This window comes from Pseudochaenichthys georgianus, chromosome 6 (genome assembly GCF_902827115.2).
Source record: "Pseudochaenichthys georgianus chromosome 6, fPseGeo1.2, whole genome shotgun sequence".
NCBI classification, from domain to species: Eukaryota; Metazoa; Chordata; class Actinopteri; order Perciformes; family Channichthyidae; genus Pseudochaenichthys; species Pseudochaenichthys georgianus.
The window spans coordinates 32,781,566-32,798,106 of NC_047508.1; the positions used below are offsets into that span (position 1 = coordinate 32,781,566).

The 16,541-nt window shown below is 43.0% G+C and overlaps 3 protein-coding genes across 5 annotated transcripts in view; 1 reads left to right on the top strand and 2 right to left on the bottom strand.

Moving 5' to 3' along the window:
* The window catches only part of LOC117448084 (reelin-like), a 96,757-nt gene extending 85,587 nt beyond the window's left edge, over nucleotides 1-11,170 (top strand). Inside the window, exons 49-64 of one of the 2 annotated variants that reach the window (XM_034085189.1) lie at nucleotides 40-233; nucleotides 490-740; nucleotides 980-1,134; nucleotides 1,242-1,456; nucleotides 1,662-1,839; nucleotides 2,850-3,025; nucleotides 3,109-3,215; nucleotides 3,307-3,549; nucleotides 3,645-3,820; nucleotides 3,921-3,994; nucleotides 4,375-4,536; nucleotides 4,657-4,814; nucleotides 5,020-5,245; nucleotides 5,348-5,545; nucleotides 6,003-6,101; nucleotides 10,375-11,170. In XM_034085189.1, the coding sequence (XP_033941080.1) occupies nucleotides 40-233; nucleotides 490-740; nucleotides 980-1,134; nucleotides 1,242-1,456; nucleotides 1,662-1,839; nucleotides 2,850-3,025; nucleotides 3,109-3,215; nucleotides 3,307-3,549; nucleotides 3,645-3,820; nucleotides 3,921-3,994; nucleotides 4,375-4,536; nucleotides 4,657-4,814; nucleotides 5,020-5,245; nucleotides 5,348-5,545; nucleotides 6,003-6,101; nucleotides 10,375-10,471 (2,709 nt within the window). In that variant the 3' untranslated portion in view covers nucleotides 10,472-11,170. The remainder of the gene's footprint in view (nucleotides 1-39; nucleotides 234-489; nucleotides 741-979; nucleotides 1,135-1,241; nucleotides 1,457-1,661; nucleotides 1,840-2,849; nucleotides 3,026-3,108; nucleotides 3,216-3,306; nucleotides 3,550-3,644; nucleotides 3,821-3,920; nucleotides 3,995-4,374; nucleotides 4,537-4,656; nucleotides 4,815-5,019; nucleotides 5,246-5,347; nucleotides 5,546-6,002; nucleotides 6,102-10,374) is intronic. The other variant, XM_034085190.1, reaches the window with a different exon arrangement.
* Nucleotides 11,171-12,248: 1,078 nt separating this feature from the next.
* On the bottom strand, nucleotides 12,249-13,660 carry bncr (bouncer). 2 transcript variants are annotated; one of them, XM_034085739.2, is made up of 2 exons: nucleotides 13,549-13,660; nucleotides 12,249-12,897 (listed from the first exon to the last, which is right to left on the bottom strand). In XM_034085739.2, coding segments are annotated over exons 1-2 (393 nt in total). In that variant the 5' UTR covers nucleotides 13,551-13,660; the 3' UTR covers nucleotides 12,249-12,506. The 2 variants fall into 2 exon arrangements, with proteins under 2 accessions (XP_033941630.1, XP_033941632.1); XM_034085741.2 differs by lacking the exon at nucleotides 13,549-13,660 and adding an exon at nucleotides 13,339-13,476.
* A 32-nt stretch (nucleotides 13,661-13,692) lies between these two features.
* On the bottom strand, nucleotides 13,693-14,635 carry LOC117448433 (sperm acrosome membrane-associated protein 4-like). Its single transcript, XM_034085738.2, has 2 exons — nucleotides 14,526-14,635; nucleotides 13,693-14,428 (listed from the first exon to the last, which is right to left on the bottom strand). The coding sequence occupies exons 1-2, from the start codon at nucleotides 14,570-14,572 to the stop codon at nucleotides 13,957-13,959; spliced, it is 519 nt and encodes a 172-aa protein (XP_033941629.1). The 5' UTR covers nucleotides 14,573-14,635; the 3' UTR covers nucleotides 13,693-13,956.
* Nucleotides 14,636-16,541: the final 1,906 nt, after the last annotated feature.

Sequence of the window (16,541 nt, forward strand, 5' to 3'; positions counted from 1 at the left end):
TGACTCACACACTACATTTCTCTTTGTGTCTGTGCACAGAGTTGCAGCCGTCAGCTGGTGACAGTGGACCTGAACCTGACCAACGCTGAGTTTGTCCAGTTCTACTTCATGTACGGCTGCATGATCGCACCAAGCAACCGTAACCAGGGAGTGCTTCTGGAGTACAGTCTGAATGGAGGAATCAACTGGCACCTGCTGACAGAGATCTTCTATGATCTGTACACCAAGCCTGGGTAAGATTGTTTTTACCAATGACTCATGGATATTTCCTCCTGCATGCAACAGAATTATCATTATTAGTCATAATTAAAAAAGGACAATGCATAAAAAACATTAGTCTCAAAGAGAAAAGTGTGATTTGTGATATGAAAGATAATTTTCATCTGCATATCCTCTGCAGGTAAACACACATAAATCAACAGCTACTAAATCACGGGAAAGGGCGCATTGTTTATGATTTTGGACTTATGTGACTTTGTTGTTGTTCAGGTTTGTGAATGTGCTGCTGCCCCCTGCTGCCCGTCAGGAAGGGGTGCGTGTGCGCTGGTGGCAGCCTCAGCACGAGGGAGCGGACCACAGTGACTGGGCTCTGGATAACGTCCTGATCGCTGGCTCTGACCCACGAGCGCAGATCTCTGATACTTTTGGAGGCGTGGCACTGCCCAACCATGAGAGAGCTGCTGCTGACGAGACCTCAGGGAGGACGGGGCAGCCGGGGGAGCAGGAGGAGACTCCTATAGGTATTACTGAATCCATGCCTCAATGAAAGAATGTACAGTTATGTCATATAATCTGTGCTGTTGTATTTTCTGTAAAGTGTCTCTACTGGGGGCTATTTTTATTTTATGTACAGCACTTTGGCTCGACCAAAAATCGTTTATAAATGTGCTAAATAAAACTTGATTTGATTTGATATTGTTTTTATTATTTAAAACGGCCTCTTTGTGTTGTAACTTTTTAATTGTTTCTTTGTTCTCAGTGAGCGATCACTGGTTGTTCTCAGAGGATTGCTCAGTGCAGCGTTTCTGCAGCTCTCCAGATGGAGGGATGGTGTGTGGCAATGCTGATGGGAGAGAGGTGTATGCTGTCACGCATGATATTATTCCTGACAAGGGCTGGGTCATGCAGTTCAAGGTAACTTTATTTCACTTATGTGAGTCGCATGATTAGTGTATCAAATGTATCTTAAAGTGACATATTGCTGTGATGTTTTTTTTGTTAATATCCATGTTTTCAATTAGATTGCAGTTGGCTGTAGTGTGCAAGAGCGTCATGCAGACCGGCAGATTCATGTCCAGTACTCAGTGGACTTTGGAGTGACCTGGAAGTACTTGGTGCCCCAATGCCTTCCTGCGGACCCCCGCTGTGGAGGTCAGGTGTCCCAGCCGTCAGTCTTCTTCCCTGCTGAAGGCTGGAAGAGGGCGGTCTATCTGCTGCCTGACAGCCTGGCTGACACGTGAGTCATGCTACCTCATACCTTCACATGCTTCTGACAAAACATACAGTACTGCTTCATATTTAATTGTACCATCAACGCATACTTTACTTTAATTATTGATGGATTTCATTATTGTCATTTTAATTAATAAAATCATTGTCTCATAAATGAGGAAACAAGTATGTGTGTTGTTTGACTAACCATAATCTTGTCTTTTTTCCAGAGCGGTGCGGTTCCGGTTTTTCCAGCAGCACTCAGACATTCAGTGGGGGGTGGAGAACTTTTACATCGGGCCAGCGTGTGGCGTCCACTGTGGAGGACATGGAGATTGTCTGGATCAGCGCTGCCTCTGTGACCCAGGATTCACCGGACCAAACTGCTACGCCAGCACTGCGCTGAAGGTAGCAGCGTTCCCATGGAGATTGTTAAAAGGCATTCAATGTATGAGTGTAAACATGAGGCCTTCACTTGTGGTACATCTTAGCCTCGAATCCATTTTTCAAAAGCTAAAAAGGGCTAAGACACGGGAAGAAGAATGTAGATTTTTTCTGAATAAATTCATTGGTAACATCATTTATTTTCAATTAACTTACCAAATGTCACAGTTTTAGATAGTGAAGACATTTTATATATGTTTTAAAAGTCTAAATGTCATACCTCAAAGGTGGGGTAGGTAATTTTGGAGAAACCAGCTCGAGTGCGCTAGAATTTGAAAATACACAACCGGAAAAAATCTGCCACTTCCTTACAGAGCCCCTCCTCCAACACACACGAACGTGCACGTGACCAATGAGGGCACGAGATAAGTTTGTGCACAGATGGAAGGCTGACAGGCAGGTAGGTCATCCAGTTATTTTAGCCGGGCCGGCTCAGATGATTGGTCGTGCTTTTTACAGTACTAGGCTTCCAGAGATGATTTTTTTTTTTTATGGATTTTTTGTCAAAGCACTTCAGATATTCATTGCTATCGGGATGTGAAGAGCATTCCATGGAATATAACAAAAAGTGTATCTCGAGCCGGTTTCTCAAACTTACTTACCCCACCTGTAAGGTAAGGTAAGGTACGTTTATTTATAGCACATTTTCAGACACAGAGGCAATTCAAAGTGCTTTACATCAACATTAACACATAAGGAGAAGACAAAAGAAAGGAACGTATTAGATAAACATAGTGGAATAACAGATTCATAGAAATCATGCATAAAAGAGATACAGAATAGTTTAAAACCAACAAATGAAGACCCTATTAATACCAAATTAAGTTTAAAAACAACAAATTAAGACCTTCTCTGGTTGTCACACAGTTAAAAGAAAAAAAATGAATACTCTAATTATAAAACTAAAGAGTAGTAGACTTTAGCTGTCTGAGATGTTCACTGATTCAGATACCGGTGTCATTGTTCTTTTTTAGGCATCCCTGAAGGAGCGTTTTGACTGGGAGGGGTCTGCGGGCCCTCAGTGGCAGGTGCTGGAGGGCGGCAGACCCTGCACAGACTGCGGGGTGTTGGTGGAGGGGACAGCGCTGTACTTTGGAGGAGCTGATGCCAGACAGGCTGTCACTGCAGACCTGGACCTCCGCGGAGCAAAGTTAGTACTCAACCACAGCAAGACATTTTCTGATACATTGAGTGCTTCTCTAAGTGCATTTGGAACTGTGATTTTGTGGATAGGTTTGTGGAGTACTGGGCCAGGATTGGAAGTGAAGATAACATGACCATGTGCCACCGTCCAACATGTCGTAAAGAGGGCGTGCTGCTGGACTACTCCACTGATGGAGGTGCACTAACAACTTCCATTCATTTTTTCTTTTTAATCGTAATCTGTTTAGAATTTCATCCATTTTTAAACTGTACAAATGTGGTCCTCAGGTGTGTCCTGGACACTGCTGCATGAGATGGACTATCTGAAGTACGTGTCGGTGAGGAGAGATTACATCGTCCTCCCGGAGCGATCTCTGACCAATGCTACTCGCCTTCGCTGGTGGCAACCATTTACCATTTCCTCTGGCCTTGCCACCCCCAGCCTGGAGAGAGCACAGTGGGCCATCGACAACATCTTAGTGGGGGGGTCAGACATCAACCCTCCCACCCTGCTTGACACCTTTGATGATGGTGAGTCTGTTTGTGTTGATCCAATCAGTGATGCAAAGATCACTAGTCAACAAGTTCATTTAATCTTCTCTTCCTTCGTCTTTGCCTTCCACCAGAGGGTGTTTCACATGAGGAGAGCTGGAGTTTCTACCCTAACGCTGTGCGCACAGCTGGCTTCTGTGGAAACCCCTCCTTCCACCTGTACTGGCCAAACAAGAACCAAGACAAGACACACAACATCCTGGCCACTAGAGAGCTAATAGTGCAGCCTGGATATGTTCTTCAGTTTAAGGTACAGTGCTACAAGAGAGCCACACACCTGCTATATTAAAAGCTGCCTCCTGTCTTGTACATGGAGGCTTTGACCCTTTATTGTACATCTGTTGTTGCAGATTGTTGTCGGATGTGAGGCAGACACCTGTGAGGACCATCATTCTGTCCTGCTGCAGTACAGCAAGGATGCAAGGTAAGCAAGGCTTACAGGAAAACACTTTCAAACTGTGAAATGTGTTATACCTTTCATGTCAGGTTTATTTTTATGTCATGGTGTATTTTTCCTTTGCAAATAGTTGACACCAAAACTTTTAAATGTTTTTCCATTTATTGTGAAAATAGATGGAGAAGAAGGAGAAGGTGGTGTCATGACAAAATCAATGTTAAATCTCAAGTCAATATCACGAGTCATTAGCCTGAATCTGCACCAGCTACTGGCCATTTAAACTGTTGAATGTTTTCAGTGCTCCCGCTCTCATTTCTGTGATGGTGTTTAATTTGTTTAATTCATAGAAATAGATGCAAAATGTATTTTAACACGGACGGGTCGGTTCTCTCACTTTCTCTCTCCAGGTCTGACTCGTGGCAGCTGGTTCAGTCAGAGTGCCTCCCGTCCTCAGTCAACAACGTGGGCTGCTCTCCCTTCCAGTTCCACGAGTCCACCATCTACAGTCCAGTCAACAGCTCCACGTGGACCAGGGTCACGGTCCAGCTGCCGGACCACGTCTCCTCAGGGTGGGAGCACACAAATATTGTATTTCCGTTCTTAGCAATGAAACAAAACAGTTGAATAACCATGCAGCAATCTTTATTGTGGTTAGTGTTTGCTTTTTATGACTTGTTGTGTATTTTTAGGGCTACCCAGTTCCGCTGGATTCAGAAGGAGGGGACAGGAGAGCGGCAGAGCTGGGGCGTGGACCATGTTTACATCGGGGAGGCCTGCCCGGGGCTCTGCAGCGGCCACGGCTACTGTACAAGTGGAGCAGTCTGCATCTGTGATGAGGGATACCATGGTGGGCTGCAAACATCTACACAGCTAGATACACAACATCATTTCCTATAAGTACTGTTTAGATTATTGGTACAAAGTAAAGCTCTTTTCTTGCGATTGAGACAGCTTTTTTGAAGGCCATCTCTTGAACAGTGTTCCAACATGGCATTGGTAAACTGGCCTGTCATATTTCATCACCTCGTCTCTGCTTCCTTTTACCTCAACAGGCGACGACTGCTCCCTCTCCAGCAACGAACTGCCCAGCTCCATCAAGGATAACTTTGAGTCCGGCAGTGTTTCTACAGAGAACTGGCAGTTGATCCAGGGCGGGGGGGTGGGCAGCGGCTGTGGGCAGCTCTCACCTCATGCCCACGGAGACTCGCTCTACTTCAATGGCTGTAAGATGAGGCAGGCAGTGACCAAACCACTGGACCTCACTAGAGCCAGGTACAGGTACTACCAACAGAACTGTACAGAACCCCACACCAGGATCTGTATTATCAGCCTTTAATGTTTCCTTTTCTCCAACCCTCTCTCTTCTCTGTTTCCCCGCAGTAAGATCATGTTTGTGCTGCAGATCGGCAGCGTGGCACAGACAGACAGCTGTAACATCGCTCTGGATCAGGCGGACACAGTGGACCGGGCTGTGCTGCTGCAGTACAGCGTCAACAATGGAGTCAGCTGGCACGTCATCGCCCAGCACCAGCCCAAAGACTTCATAAAGGCCCAGAGAGTCTCCTACAATATTCCACTGTGAGTGACACGCAGAGACACTCAGTTTAAACACCACAAATGAGGGTTGTTACTAATGGCTTCATAATTATCTTTTCTAATCCTTCATGCATGCTATAAAAGTTATTAATTTATGTTGTTAGGGTTATCATCATCAAATAACATTTATTTATTTACAAATGTACAATTCGAAGCTCAGATATCTTACAGCTGTTTTCCAGAATGTTAACACTTTGGCAAAGTGCTCTCGATCAAAAAAACGAAATATAAAGCAAACGTCATAGGGCCAGAGTTTAAACATTTCATTCACAGCCTTAATGTTGTTTTTTATTTCAAATGATTTATTAATTATTGATAAAGTCAAAGGTAACTGTTTAAATAATTATGGTTTACTTCATTAGGCTGGTTTGAAACAAATATAATATCTGATACTTGTTGACCCCCACTGACTTCACAATATTTCCCATGGTGTCTGCAGAGAGGCCAGAGTTAAGGGGGTGATGCTGCGATGGTGGCAGCCACGTCAGGACGGCGCAGGACATGACCAGTGGGCGCTGGACCATGTGGAAGTAGTTCTGTGAGTACCCAATTCCCAGCCGGCCCCCGGCAGCCCAGACTGGCCCCCACCAGAAGCACAGGGTGACACTCACTACATGCATACACATAGATATACTGAAAGCACATCGACGTTCATGCTGCTCACCAATTACAGCCAACCTCTGAGCAGTTTAAAACACTCGACACAGCTTCTGGTGTCAGGCAAGCAGAGTAGGAAATGACTGCAGTGTGCTTTGCTGAGAGTTGTGTTTGTGGATGGCTGTTGTGTGTATGACAGATCAACTCCTGCTGACTGATCATCATATTTGCAGTGTCTTGTAGAACCCATGCATCTCCAAAATAGGTTCAAGAATATAGGATTTCATAACCCGAAATGTCTAAAAGGTTTTAAAACTAGGATATGTCGTATATATAGTTATATGAAACATTTAAATTATTTAAAACATTCTTTAAAATGTTTCCATTCATTCCCACATTTACAAACGTACAGTATTGGATGAGAAGCACCCATTCACACATCCATTCACAGTATTCACACATTTACCTGCCTGCCCCCTAGAGGCCATTATGTCCAAACAATCAATGCTGAACCAAATCATTTTACAGTTCAAACATGTACATTTCATCTCTAACCGTGTCACTTTGTCTCACTTTGAATTCAGCATTGTCAGACAGGCTCATTGTCTGACTGGTCTGTTGTTGTTTTCTTTTCCACAATACATTTGTGTACAAAAGAGATTCTGCATTTCATTCTACAGGGAATACAAAAATAATCTAAGATTTGATTTGATTAACCTTTAAGACACTGCCTGCACTGATTGACTGTTTTTCTCTTTCTTTCTTTCAATTTTTCCATCTTTATCGCATTTTAGTCTGTAACCAGAATCACCAGTATTCTCACTTTTTTGATAACAGTTGAACTTTCAAAACAAAGTGGCAACACTGGCGTTTCTGCAGGGCACTGAATTTATCATGAACATGGTCAGCTAACATATTCCTAACAGTACAAAGTCATAAAGCATTTCAAATGCATTTTCTGCATGTTGCTGTGGGTGTCAGAGCAATGTCCCCTCTGATTGTTCATTCACATGTGTACCCAGTGCATTTCAAATACTGCATACTACAACAACAACAACAACCACCTAAGACACTCTTAATGTTTCATGTACAGCTGATACAAAGTTACACATTTATGCTCCTCCTGAGCTGCCCCTGGTCTCCATGGTCGCGACCTGTCCCACCTCCTTCCTCGCACTCGCACGGTTTCAACAGTGTCTGCTGAAAAGAGTGACTGTGATCCTCACACTTTGCTCTGTTGTTTATTTCTCTCTGTTTACCACTCCTCCACTCCTTCACATATTTCCCTCTCACTCCTACTCCTGCTCAATCTTTTCCTTTGCTCCACACGCTTCTCCTCCCTGCTGCTTAATGTACTGACGTGTTTGATGGTCCTGCTCCCTCCTCTGCTTGTGCTGCACCGTACCCTACCTTACTTCCTCCTCCTCCTCCGATTTCTCCTTTCCTTTCTCAAAACTCGCTCTTTCCCTTTTCCTCTTTTCATCTCCCCACTCTGGAATACAACGGATGGATTACTGCTGTATATCTTGCTCTCTATCTTCTCTTCTACCTGTGATTATGTCTCGCTTTCACTTTATTTGTGGTATGTCCTGCTGTCTCCTCACTCTGCCATCTACTCTTCTGCTTTGCATTATTTTATATTCTATTTTCTTCATTCTCTCTGTCTTTCCCACCCACTCCCTCTTCTTCTCTCTTGAACCTCTGACTATCTTTATGCCTCTTCTCTCTCCTCCCTTCTCCCTGCTTTCGGGCCCCTGCCTCCCCAGGCTGGGGCTCCTACCCCCCCAGACCTTTCTGCGAGACAGCAGTCCCCTCCTCCTGCTTCTCCCCTCTCGCACTCTAACCTCTGCTCTCTTCTATATTCTGCTCCCTCTGGCATGGCTGTAGTGTGAGGTAAGTTATCCGCCACTTCCTGATTGCAGCCCCCTCCCTCACCCCCCTCCCAACCCGATTCTTCTCCCCAATACACTGTGCACACTCGCACCCTTTCACTGACACACCCAGCCCTCCTCCTCATCACCACCAGCCATCTTCATGCCCTCACTTTAACTCAAAGACAAGGAAGGTCAAGTAGCAGGTGGATGCTCACCATCAAAATGAACCAACACACAGATTAAAAGAGATACAATGATCACTAGGGATGTAACGATGTATCGAATATCGCGATATCGCGGTAAATAAATACCGTCGTGATTTTTTTTAAATAATTTTCTTTTCTGTCTTTTTTTATAAAAACAAATGTAAACCTTTATTCAACCAGATGGTCCCATTGAGATCATCGATCTCTTTTTCAAGGGAGACCTGTCCAACATGGCAGCAAGTAGGTTACAACATGAACATAAAACAACAGAACACAAAAGGACATCGTATTTACAGGGCTACATGTACACACCTAGAGACATTGACAAGTACCAACAGTATATTTATATCTCGCCCTGTCAATGAGCCTCACCTTCTTGGCAAAAACGGTATTGTTTTGGAAGTGGTGGAGAGACAATGCACAGTTTTACCCACTGCTATCACCCATGGCCAATCATATCTCTCTGTCCCAGCAACATCAGTACCAAGCAAGAGAGTTTTTTCCACACAGGGGATATTGTAAACGCCCAAACATCCCAGCTTCTACCTCGAAATGTGGACATGCTCATATTCCTAAAAGATAACCTTGATGATGAGTGAGTGAGTGAGTGAGTGAGTGAGTGAGTGAGTGAGTGAGTGAGTGAGTGAGTGAGTTGAGTTACTTGAAAAACTAAAGTGAAACTTGATTTATTCCATTGCCGGGTCTGATTATTATATTGTTGACACTTTAAAATACTACTATCCTAATAGATTACCGTGGACTTTTTATCGCGATATTATCGTACCGTGAGTTTTTGGTATCGTTACATCCCTAATAATCACAAAAAGTGATGGCGTTTGTTTTTATTTTACAATTTTAAAATGACATTCCATCCTTTAAAAGGATTCAACACATCTCCAGATGAAAAATAAACCCTTATAATGGCGTGGATTTTGAATGTTACAAAATCCCTCAAGGCATTTTTTTTGTAGTATTGTACAAATGTCAACAGTACTGTGTTTGTGTGTATATGCGTGATGTAATCCATCACTATACCTATATCTGTTTGTGTTGTTGCAAACTGTTTTAGTGTTTTTGACCCAGCTGCAAATGTATGAGCCAAAACACACGACTCAATGACTTTCTCCTAAAGAGTGCTGTTGTTGTAGGTCCAACATTCATCCCACTCCAGCCCAAGCAATCCTTTTGTTGCCATGCAGGGCATCATTCTTCATTAATAACAAGTCAAAGCCCATATAGCAGGAGAGTTTCATCTTACTAACCTCCATCCAGCCCCTTGCATTTCTCCACGAATAGACATATATCCTTTTTCTTCACTCATGGCTGTCTGTCTGTCTGTCTGTGGACAACAACAACAACATGACTGAGCCAGGAGCTCCCTCCCAGTGCACACACACACAAGCATCCTTCCTATTCACCTCCACAGCATCAACCATCTTACACACACACATCACCCAGTATCCTCCCCGACCCCTCCTGACCCCCCCGCTTCGCAGAGGCCCCTGCCTGCCCTGGCTGCTCTCCTGGCTCACTGGCACCGCCCTGCTGGATGGAAGAGGCAATGAACAGGCTAAGCAAGAGCGATCTCCTGCAGCTTCTCTCTGTGTCTCTTAGTTTCTAAACCACCCCTCCTCTGCTCACAACCCTGCACTTTTATGGCCTTGCTTTACTTAATTGTTCTTTTCTCCCAGTGACGGCTGTTAACTCTGACCTCAAACACTCAGTGTCAGAGTTCCTCCTTAGCCTCTGTGGTAGTATGTTTGTAGACTCTGTGTCCCATGTCTTGTCCTGTGATATTTGGTATTAGATACATGTAGTTCTACCACCATGTTCGCCATCTACCTGCGTCTCATATGTGCAAAACATAAACAAATCCAGTTGTGTAGAGTAGTGCCACCCATTCTCCGAGAACCATACAGGTGTTGAGTGTTTGAGGTTATGGCTACAATTATAAAAAAAATGCCAGCATGGACGCGAGTGAGTACGAAAGCTGCATCAACCATTTGTGTGTTGCGTGCATGGATGAGAGTGTGTGCATGGGAATGTTTGGATTTAAATTGCCCTTTACGCGGTCACTAATGTTCACACCCCTCCTCTTCCCCCCCCCTCTTTCACTGTGTTTGTATCCCTGCAGCACCCGTAAACAAAACTACATGATGAACTTTGCCAGACAGACCGGCGCGCGTCACTACTACAGCCGCAAGAGGCGGGCACTGCACCAGCGTGCCTGAACCCACCGAGACGGGACTCGCCCTCTGACCTGCCAATCACACATTGACCGCCCACGCCCATCCTTTTGCTCCTGACAACATCTCGACCTGCCGAGTCCCACCTACCGATGGTCAGCCTTTGACTTCCCTCACCCATCTCTCCCTACCTTCTGCCACAAACACAGGCCATTCAATCAGCTTACGCCAGCCAATCAAGGCCTTCCCAACCACACAGGTCGGCGGGAATGAAACTCGGAAGAAAGGAGTGAAGCGGCCATTTTGTTTACTTGTTTTCTTGGACAGTCTGGGTTTCTAGTTGTTTTTTAATTGTTGCTGTGGTTCCTTTGATTCCTGTTCCCACCTCGATTACCCTCCCTCTGACTTACCTCCCCGTCACTCCCGATCCCTCTCCTCCTCCCTGCTTTCCTACCACACTGTGAAATTGAGAGATAATATATCACTGCTGAACTGACCATCCGATTGGAGAGTTGCCTCCCAGTTCCACTGAGCTGTCCAACCAGTACGCCAGGAGAAAGACCACAACTATGATACTGACCATTAAAAAGGAATGATGCTGATGAAGAAGCTCAAAAAAGAAAAAAAAAAGTGTACTGTGTTCTTGCTGTTCTGTGTGTCTGTGGGTTCTTTTTGTGATGAGTTGACTGTGGTGTTCTGTTCATTTGTTCGTTAGTTTTCTACTAATTCATATGCTTTTAAGGGCGGGAGGGGGGGGCTGGGTTCAGTTTCCTTTTCCTCATTTATCTGAAATGGACGTGGGCAGGGTGGGGAAAAAGCCCGGCCTCCACTGGAAGAAGGAACTAAAAGAACGATTTGCACGACGGGAAAAAGAAGAAAATAAGAAAAAGTACATGTAAAGACTGAACATTGATTTGTGTTTGTTTTTTTTTAAATCATTTTTTATATATGTTGATTCCGGAAAATACAGATATTTATGGTAAATGGTTCTTCACGTAACCTATTTAAGATGCACTGTGCGTGAAATCTGTATGTTATTTTCTAGTGTTAAGTTATTAGGCAGTCGATTCACGCTCTGACTGCATCATCTCCCTTCTTCTTTCTCTCCCCTCTTCTCGTGCTGTTTCCCCCCTTCCCTCTCTCTTTCTCTCTCTGCTGATTTCTGGTACCTGGAGGTGAGGCTCTATTAGTGTTGTTTTTTGAAGTCTGTGTAATATGGACCCTCTGCCCTCAGTGTAACTCCAGTATAGCAATCTCCTGTATATATATGTATATCCACTATGGGGAGACCCAGCAGCCTTATAAAAGGGAAATAAAGAACTGTCCAAACCTCAGCTTTACACGTTGTTTGAGCTGTTGTCTTTGTCTACTAAAAGATAAACCTGCCATTTCTTCATACTTTTCTTATTGTCAACTAATCTCAATGAGTGAGTCAGTCACATAATACCTTCCAACCCCCTCTGTGACCTATTCCCATCCTACCATAATTTCATTAGTTGGCGACTATTTTCTGCCGCAAATTTAGTAAGTATTTTTCAGCAGCGGGATGGTGTATGTGGGATCATCTCGAAATGAGCAACAGTTCCCATGTTCATAATAATGAAAGAACAACAGTAGAAAAGAGTGTCTTAGTATTGCTTTTAATAGTTTTGGAAAACAATGAAATGCTATAGAACAGATGTATATTTTTATTTTTTTTCTAGTGTGCATCAGAATATGGAAACACTTTGTTGACAATAGGACAATCAAAATATATCGCCATGTCTGTGTGTGTGTTGTGTGAAAGAATGGAGTTTGAAACATTTACAACAACAACAAAATATGATTTCATATTCAAATATTTATTTAAAGGACATTAAAACATTATGAAAATAGTTTTTGGTCACCATGATATTCAAAATAAAATGTTAAAATCTCTGGCATCACTATGGTGCACACCTCAGTGTCTTCTGGGCGTTCACCACACAGCCTCTGCATTACTCCATGCAGAGGCTGCAGAAATGCCTCTGGGCACTGAACCACAAAAACATTTCCCCCCTCCCCCCCCCACACAAAATATTACCCATCACATGCGGTGTCTTCACAAGATGCCGGCCGTCACAGCTACAGTCAATAGTGCAAGTGTGATGACGAGGGGTTTGGCGAAGACCCCTGGGCAGGAGTTGCAGTACGGTGAATCGCAGCAGCCGTAGCTCATGGTGTAGAAGGTTCCTCTGATGCGGATCTTGTGCACCCGGCTGCAACTCTTCTTTGCCATGCAGCCCCTGGCAGACAGGGCGCTGTAGTTTCCATAGCGGCCTTCTGCCTTAAAGCATATCTCATCAGGACGGCACTCTGACACGATGAGATCAAATTTATCCCCCTTCTCCAGGATGGGGCTGTAGTAGCAGCGCATGTTTGCACAGAGCAGCGAGGGCAGGAGCAGGTATATCCACAGAGCAGCAGCCTGCAGGAGCTGGGACATGTTCCACCTGCAACGGTAAAGAGAGGCATTGAGTACTTTACTGACCTCATGATCTTGTATTCTATAGATTAAATAAATCATAAAACAAGACATCTGCAGTTTGCACTTCCATAAAGTTACACATTTGTGAGAGGTTTATAATGCAGTATGCATCAAGTTCCAAATGCACTGAATCCTACATTTCACAAAATGCAATGTATTAAGTATTTTTTTTTTCTTGTAAATTACTTTTTCATAGGCCACTTGCCTAGTTGGCACACTTTCTGTTAAATGTGTGGTTTCAGATCCAAGACCAATCTGTATAAATGATTATCTCACACTTGACAACATTTCTTCAGAGGCCCAACAGACACGAGACAATTGTTTTTACTACACTTGCCTCTGTAAAACTCCACTAGACTAATACGTAGACTTGTACATAGTAAAAAATAAGTTAAGTTTTAATTACTTGTTATCCTTCCATTTCTTGTCTCAAGCCAAGTTCAGAATAAACCAGTTGAAAAGTTAATTCAAGCCTTCCTTCTTATACACAGGTGTCGGTAATCTCTACTCAGCAGAATCTATATTACCATTGTTTTAAAGTGCTAAAGGCAGAAAGTGATGTCAGACGTGTTTTCAGTGTGCAAATTCAAATATAAAAAGCATTATGAAGACTTACATTTGTTAAGATTGTAATTCCAGTCAAAACCTCTCAGAGCTCCTCCTGAAGAACTCTTGTCTCACCACTGAGATCTGCATGCAGAGGCCACACCTCCATGCACACCTGCTGGTAAAATCAACTCGAAGGAACTAAACCAAGTGGGAAGTTTAATCAAGGTGTTTTTATTTTTGCTGAACTCATAAGTTTCCACATCAATAGTGTTTATAAAATACCAGGAGGATAGCTGTCCACCCTTTTCTCTCTGGAGCAAGAATGTAAATGAAACACTGACAATGAAGCATTTTAACAGTAATTTAGCTAAAATACTGAAAATCACAAACATCTGTTGAAATGCTAATGACTATTTGAAGGCTCAGGTAAGTGCCTATGGCTAACAGGCCTCTCCCCAGCCTTATACAAACACTTCTATGATGCATTGGTAGGTAACGTATTTGAAGATGTGTAATTTACACATGAATCCCAACGCTCCTCTCTAAGAACAGTGATGTTAGGGTAATGTAGTTTGTCGGCTAGCATCCCCAATAGCTTCTTCAGGTTGGTGTTAGAGTGTGGATGGCCGTTACATTTGTCTCTGCAGCAGCAGGTGTGGCTGACGTTGTACTTGACCCCTCGAAAAGAGGCCATCTCATGGGAGCCACAGAGTTCAGCGTCCACGCAGCCCTGAGCAGAGAGGACGTGGAGGGAGCCGAAGTGTCCTCTGGAGCTGGAGCAGCGCTGGTCAGGCAGACACTGGCTGCTGATATCAGGGCAGGACGTGCCTTTGTGCTGCAGAGGACAGAAGTTACACAGCAGGCTGTCCAGACTCAGAGAGGGGAGGAACAGAGCTGCAGCCATCACGATGGAGGACAGGATCCAGCGTGGCCCCAACAGATCAGGACTAATGTAACGAGGATACAGACAGGAAACATTCTTTCATTTAATAATCACATATTTCAGTTAGGAGTTTGGATTTTGTGATGTACTTAAATTATTACCGTCTCTTTGTTTGTGATCCCATCTTCCTGTATGTAAAACCCTCCATAACACGTGAAGAAGTCAACCTGAGTCAACCTGAAGAACCTCCAAACAGCAGCACACACTCTGATTGCCAAGCAGAGACAGGTGTGTGTCTTTGAAGCTCTTTAAGCATAACCCATCAACATTTCTTTGAATTACACAAACAAAACAAACGCTTTTTTGATTTGGTCTTAGTTTATTGCTCAACAATAGCTTCTTACTTACTCCTTAAACACTTACATTCTCTAAAAGAAAACACACACAAAAAAAGGATCACAGTGGCAACCGTTGTCTGCAGCTCTGCAATGAACATGATCTTGAAAATAAATTATTCGATATGGAGCTATAGTGGCTGATGAATGACATTCAGATGTTTTCAAAGTTCATGAAGCCGCCAGTCTGTATTTGTCATCTGTCCAAATGGCCACATGTTTTTTACTTTCTTGATTTCCAGTTCATAATCCATATTCAAATGAAAAGTACAGCTTCCCCTTCTTGTATAAAGGTTCCTGAAAATAAGGAACAAATCTGAATAAATAGAAATTCTCAGTACCAGCTAGGCATGGATATGATGTCAAATGTATTTATTTATTGTAAGTGGTTTATAAAGTTTAAAGGTTTGCTCACATCCTGCTCCTCGTCCTCCTCCCTGTCAGGGTCGTCCCCCTGCTCCTCTGCGGGGTCGTAGGTGTACAGAGGAATCAGCCTATGACGTAGATTATCTAATCTGTATAAACGTATACAAAATAAATGTTAGCACAACATAAAAGATACCAAATTAGTTTAAAAGTGATGCTTAAAACATAGAAACCCACTTACCTTGACTCTCTTCTGAAATAATAAACCTAAAGAGACGCATAACAAAAAAAGGTTAAAAATACTTATCATTCAGCCATGTGTGATTTGATATGAAAATGTGTTCTTACCATTGCCACCGCACATCCAAACAGTATGAGCAGTATGGGGATGAGGGCATAGTAACCAGGAAATCCAGGTTTGGTGTTTTTGGTGGCTGAAATGTGGGGAGTTGTGTGGTTGAACTGCATCTCTTGCGATCTCTTCTCCACACATTACACTCATAGGCGGCGCGTGAGGCTCAGGGTTGGGAAGGCTAAATAACTTGTTTTACCTGACGCTGCCTGCCTCCGGCGTCTAGATCAACTCAGTGAAAGCACGGGCACAGTATGCGGAGTTTACATCTCTATAAAGGAAATACAGTTTAAACCGCCGTAGGCCTAGGAAGAAAAGACGCCGACGTGTCACACTTATCATTCATATCACATTATCAATCAGATCATCGATCATATAATATCATAATATATCATATATTTCCTTACCTGAGTCAGCCGAGCCGTATATGGCCGTGCAACACTTACATTGTCACATACTGTATGCAGAAGTATTATTTTAAGCAACACATTAAGTTTTACGAAATACTCAAATCAAATGTAATTAAAGTCAGATCCACTCGTGTTTTTGACGGGGCAGTGATATCATAATTGGGTCATTCTACAGAAAAGGTGGAAGTGCTGTCACTTACTTTTGCAGACACCAAAATACATGACGTTGACCTAATACTCACATTCATTATATATGTTGAATAAATAGAGATTGTCTTTGCAATGGTACTAAATAAAAAATAAATAAAAAATGGTTTTATACGTAAATTGCAATTTATTTAAAATGTCAAGTTCAAGGAACTGCCTTGTCACTTTGATCATACATGGAAGTGGAGCCAATAGTTTTAATTTAAAATGGGTTTTTTTCAATAAATAAATCTAATTTACATAACATTACAAGCATTAAATATAACACTGAAATGGTAAAAAAAAAACGCAAATTATTATTAATAATATCAAATAAATGTAAGTCACCCAAAATTACGTCATTGGTGTTACTGCTACACAAAACGCTTTTATTTTTGAAATAATACTGTCTCTGAATTGCCTCCTGTATCAAGAGATCATTTGAGACAGTGCAGTGGACAAAGACAT

Bases quoted from the DNA above. Each gene is read 5' to 3' on its own strand.
- LOC117448433 (XM_034085738.2), bottom strand. From the start codon at position 14,572: ATGGAGGGTTTTACATACAGGAAGATGGGATCACAAACAAAGAGACG. The intron at 14,429-14,525 runs GTAATAATTTAA...TCGTTACATTAG, and splicing joins GGATCACAAACAAAGAGACG to TCCTGATCTGTTGGGGCCAC.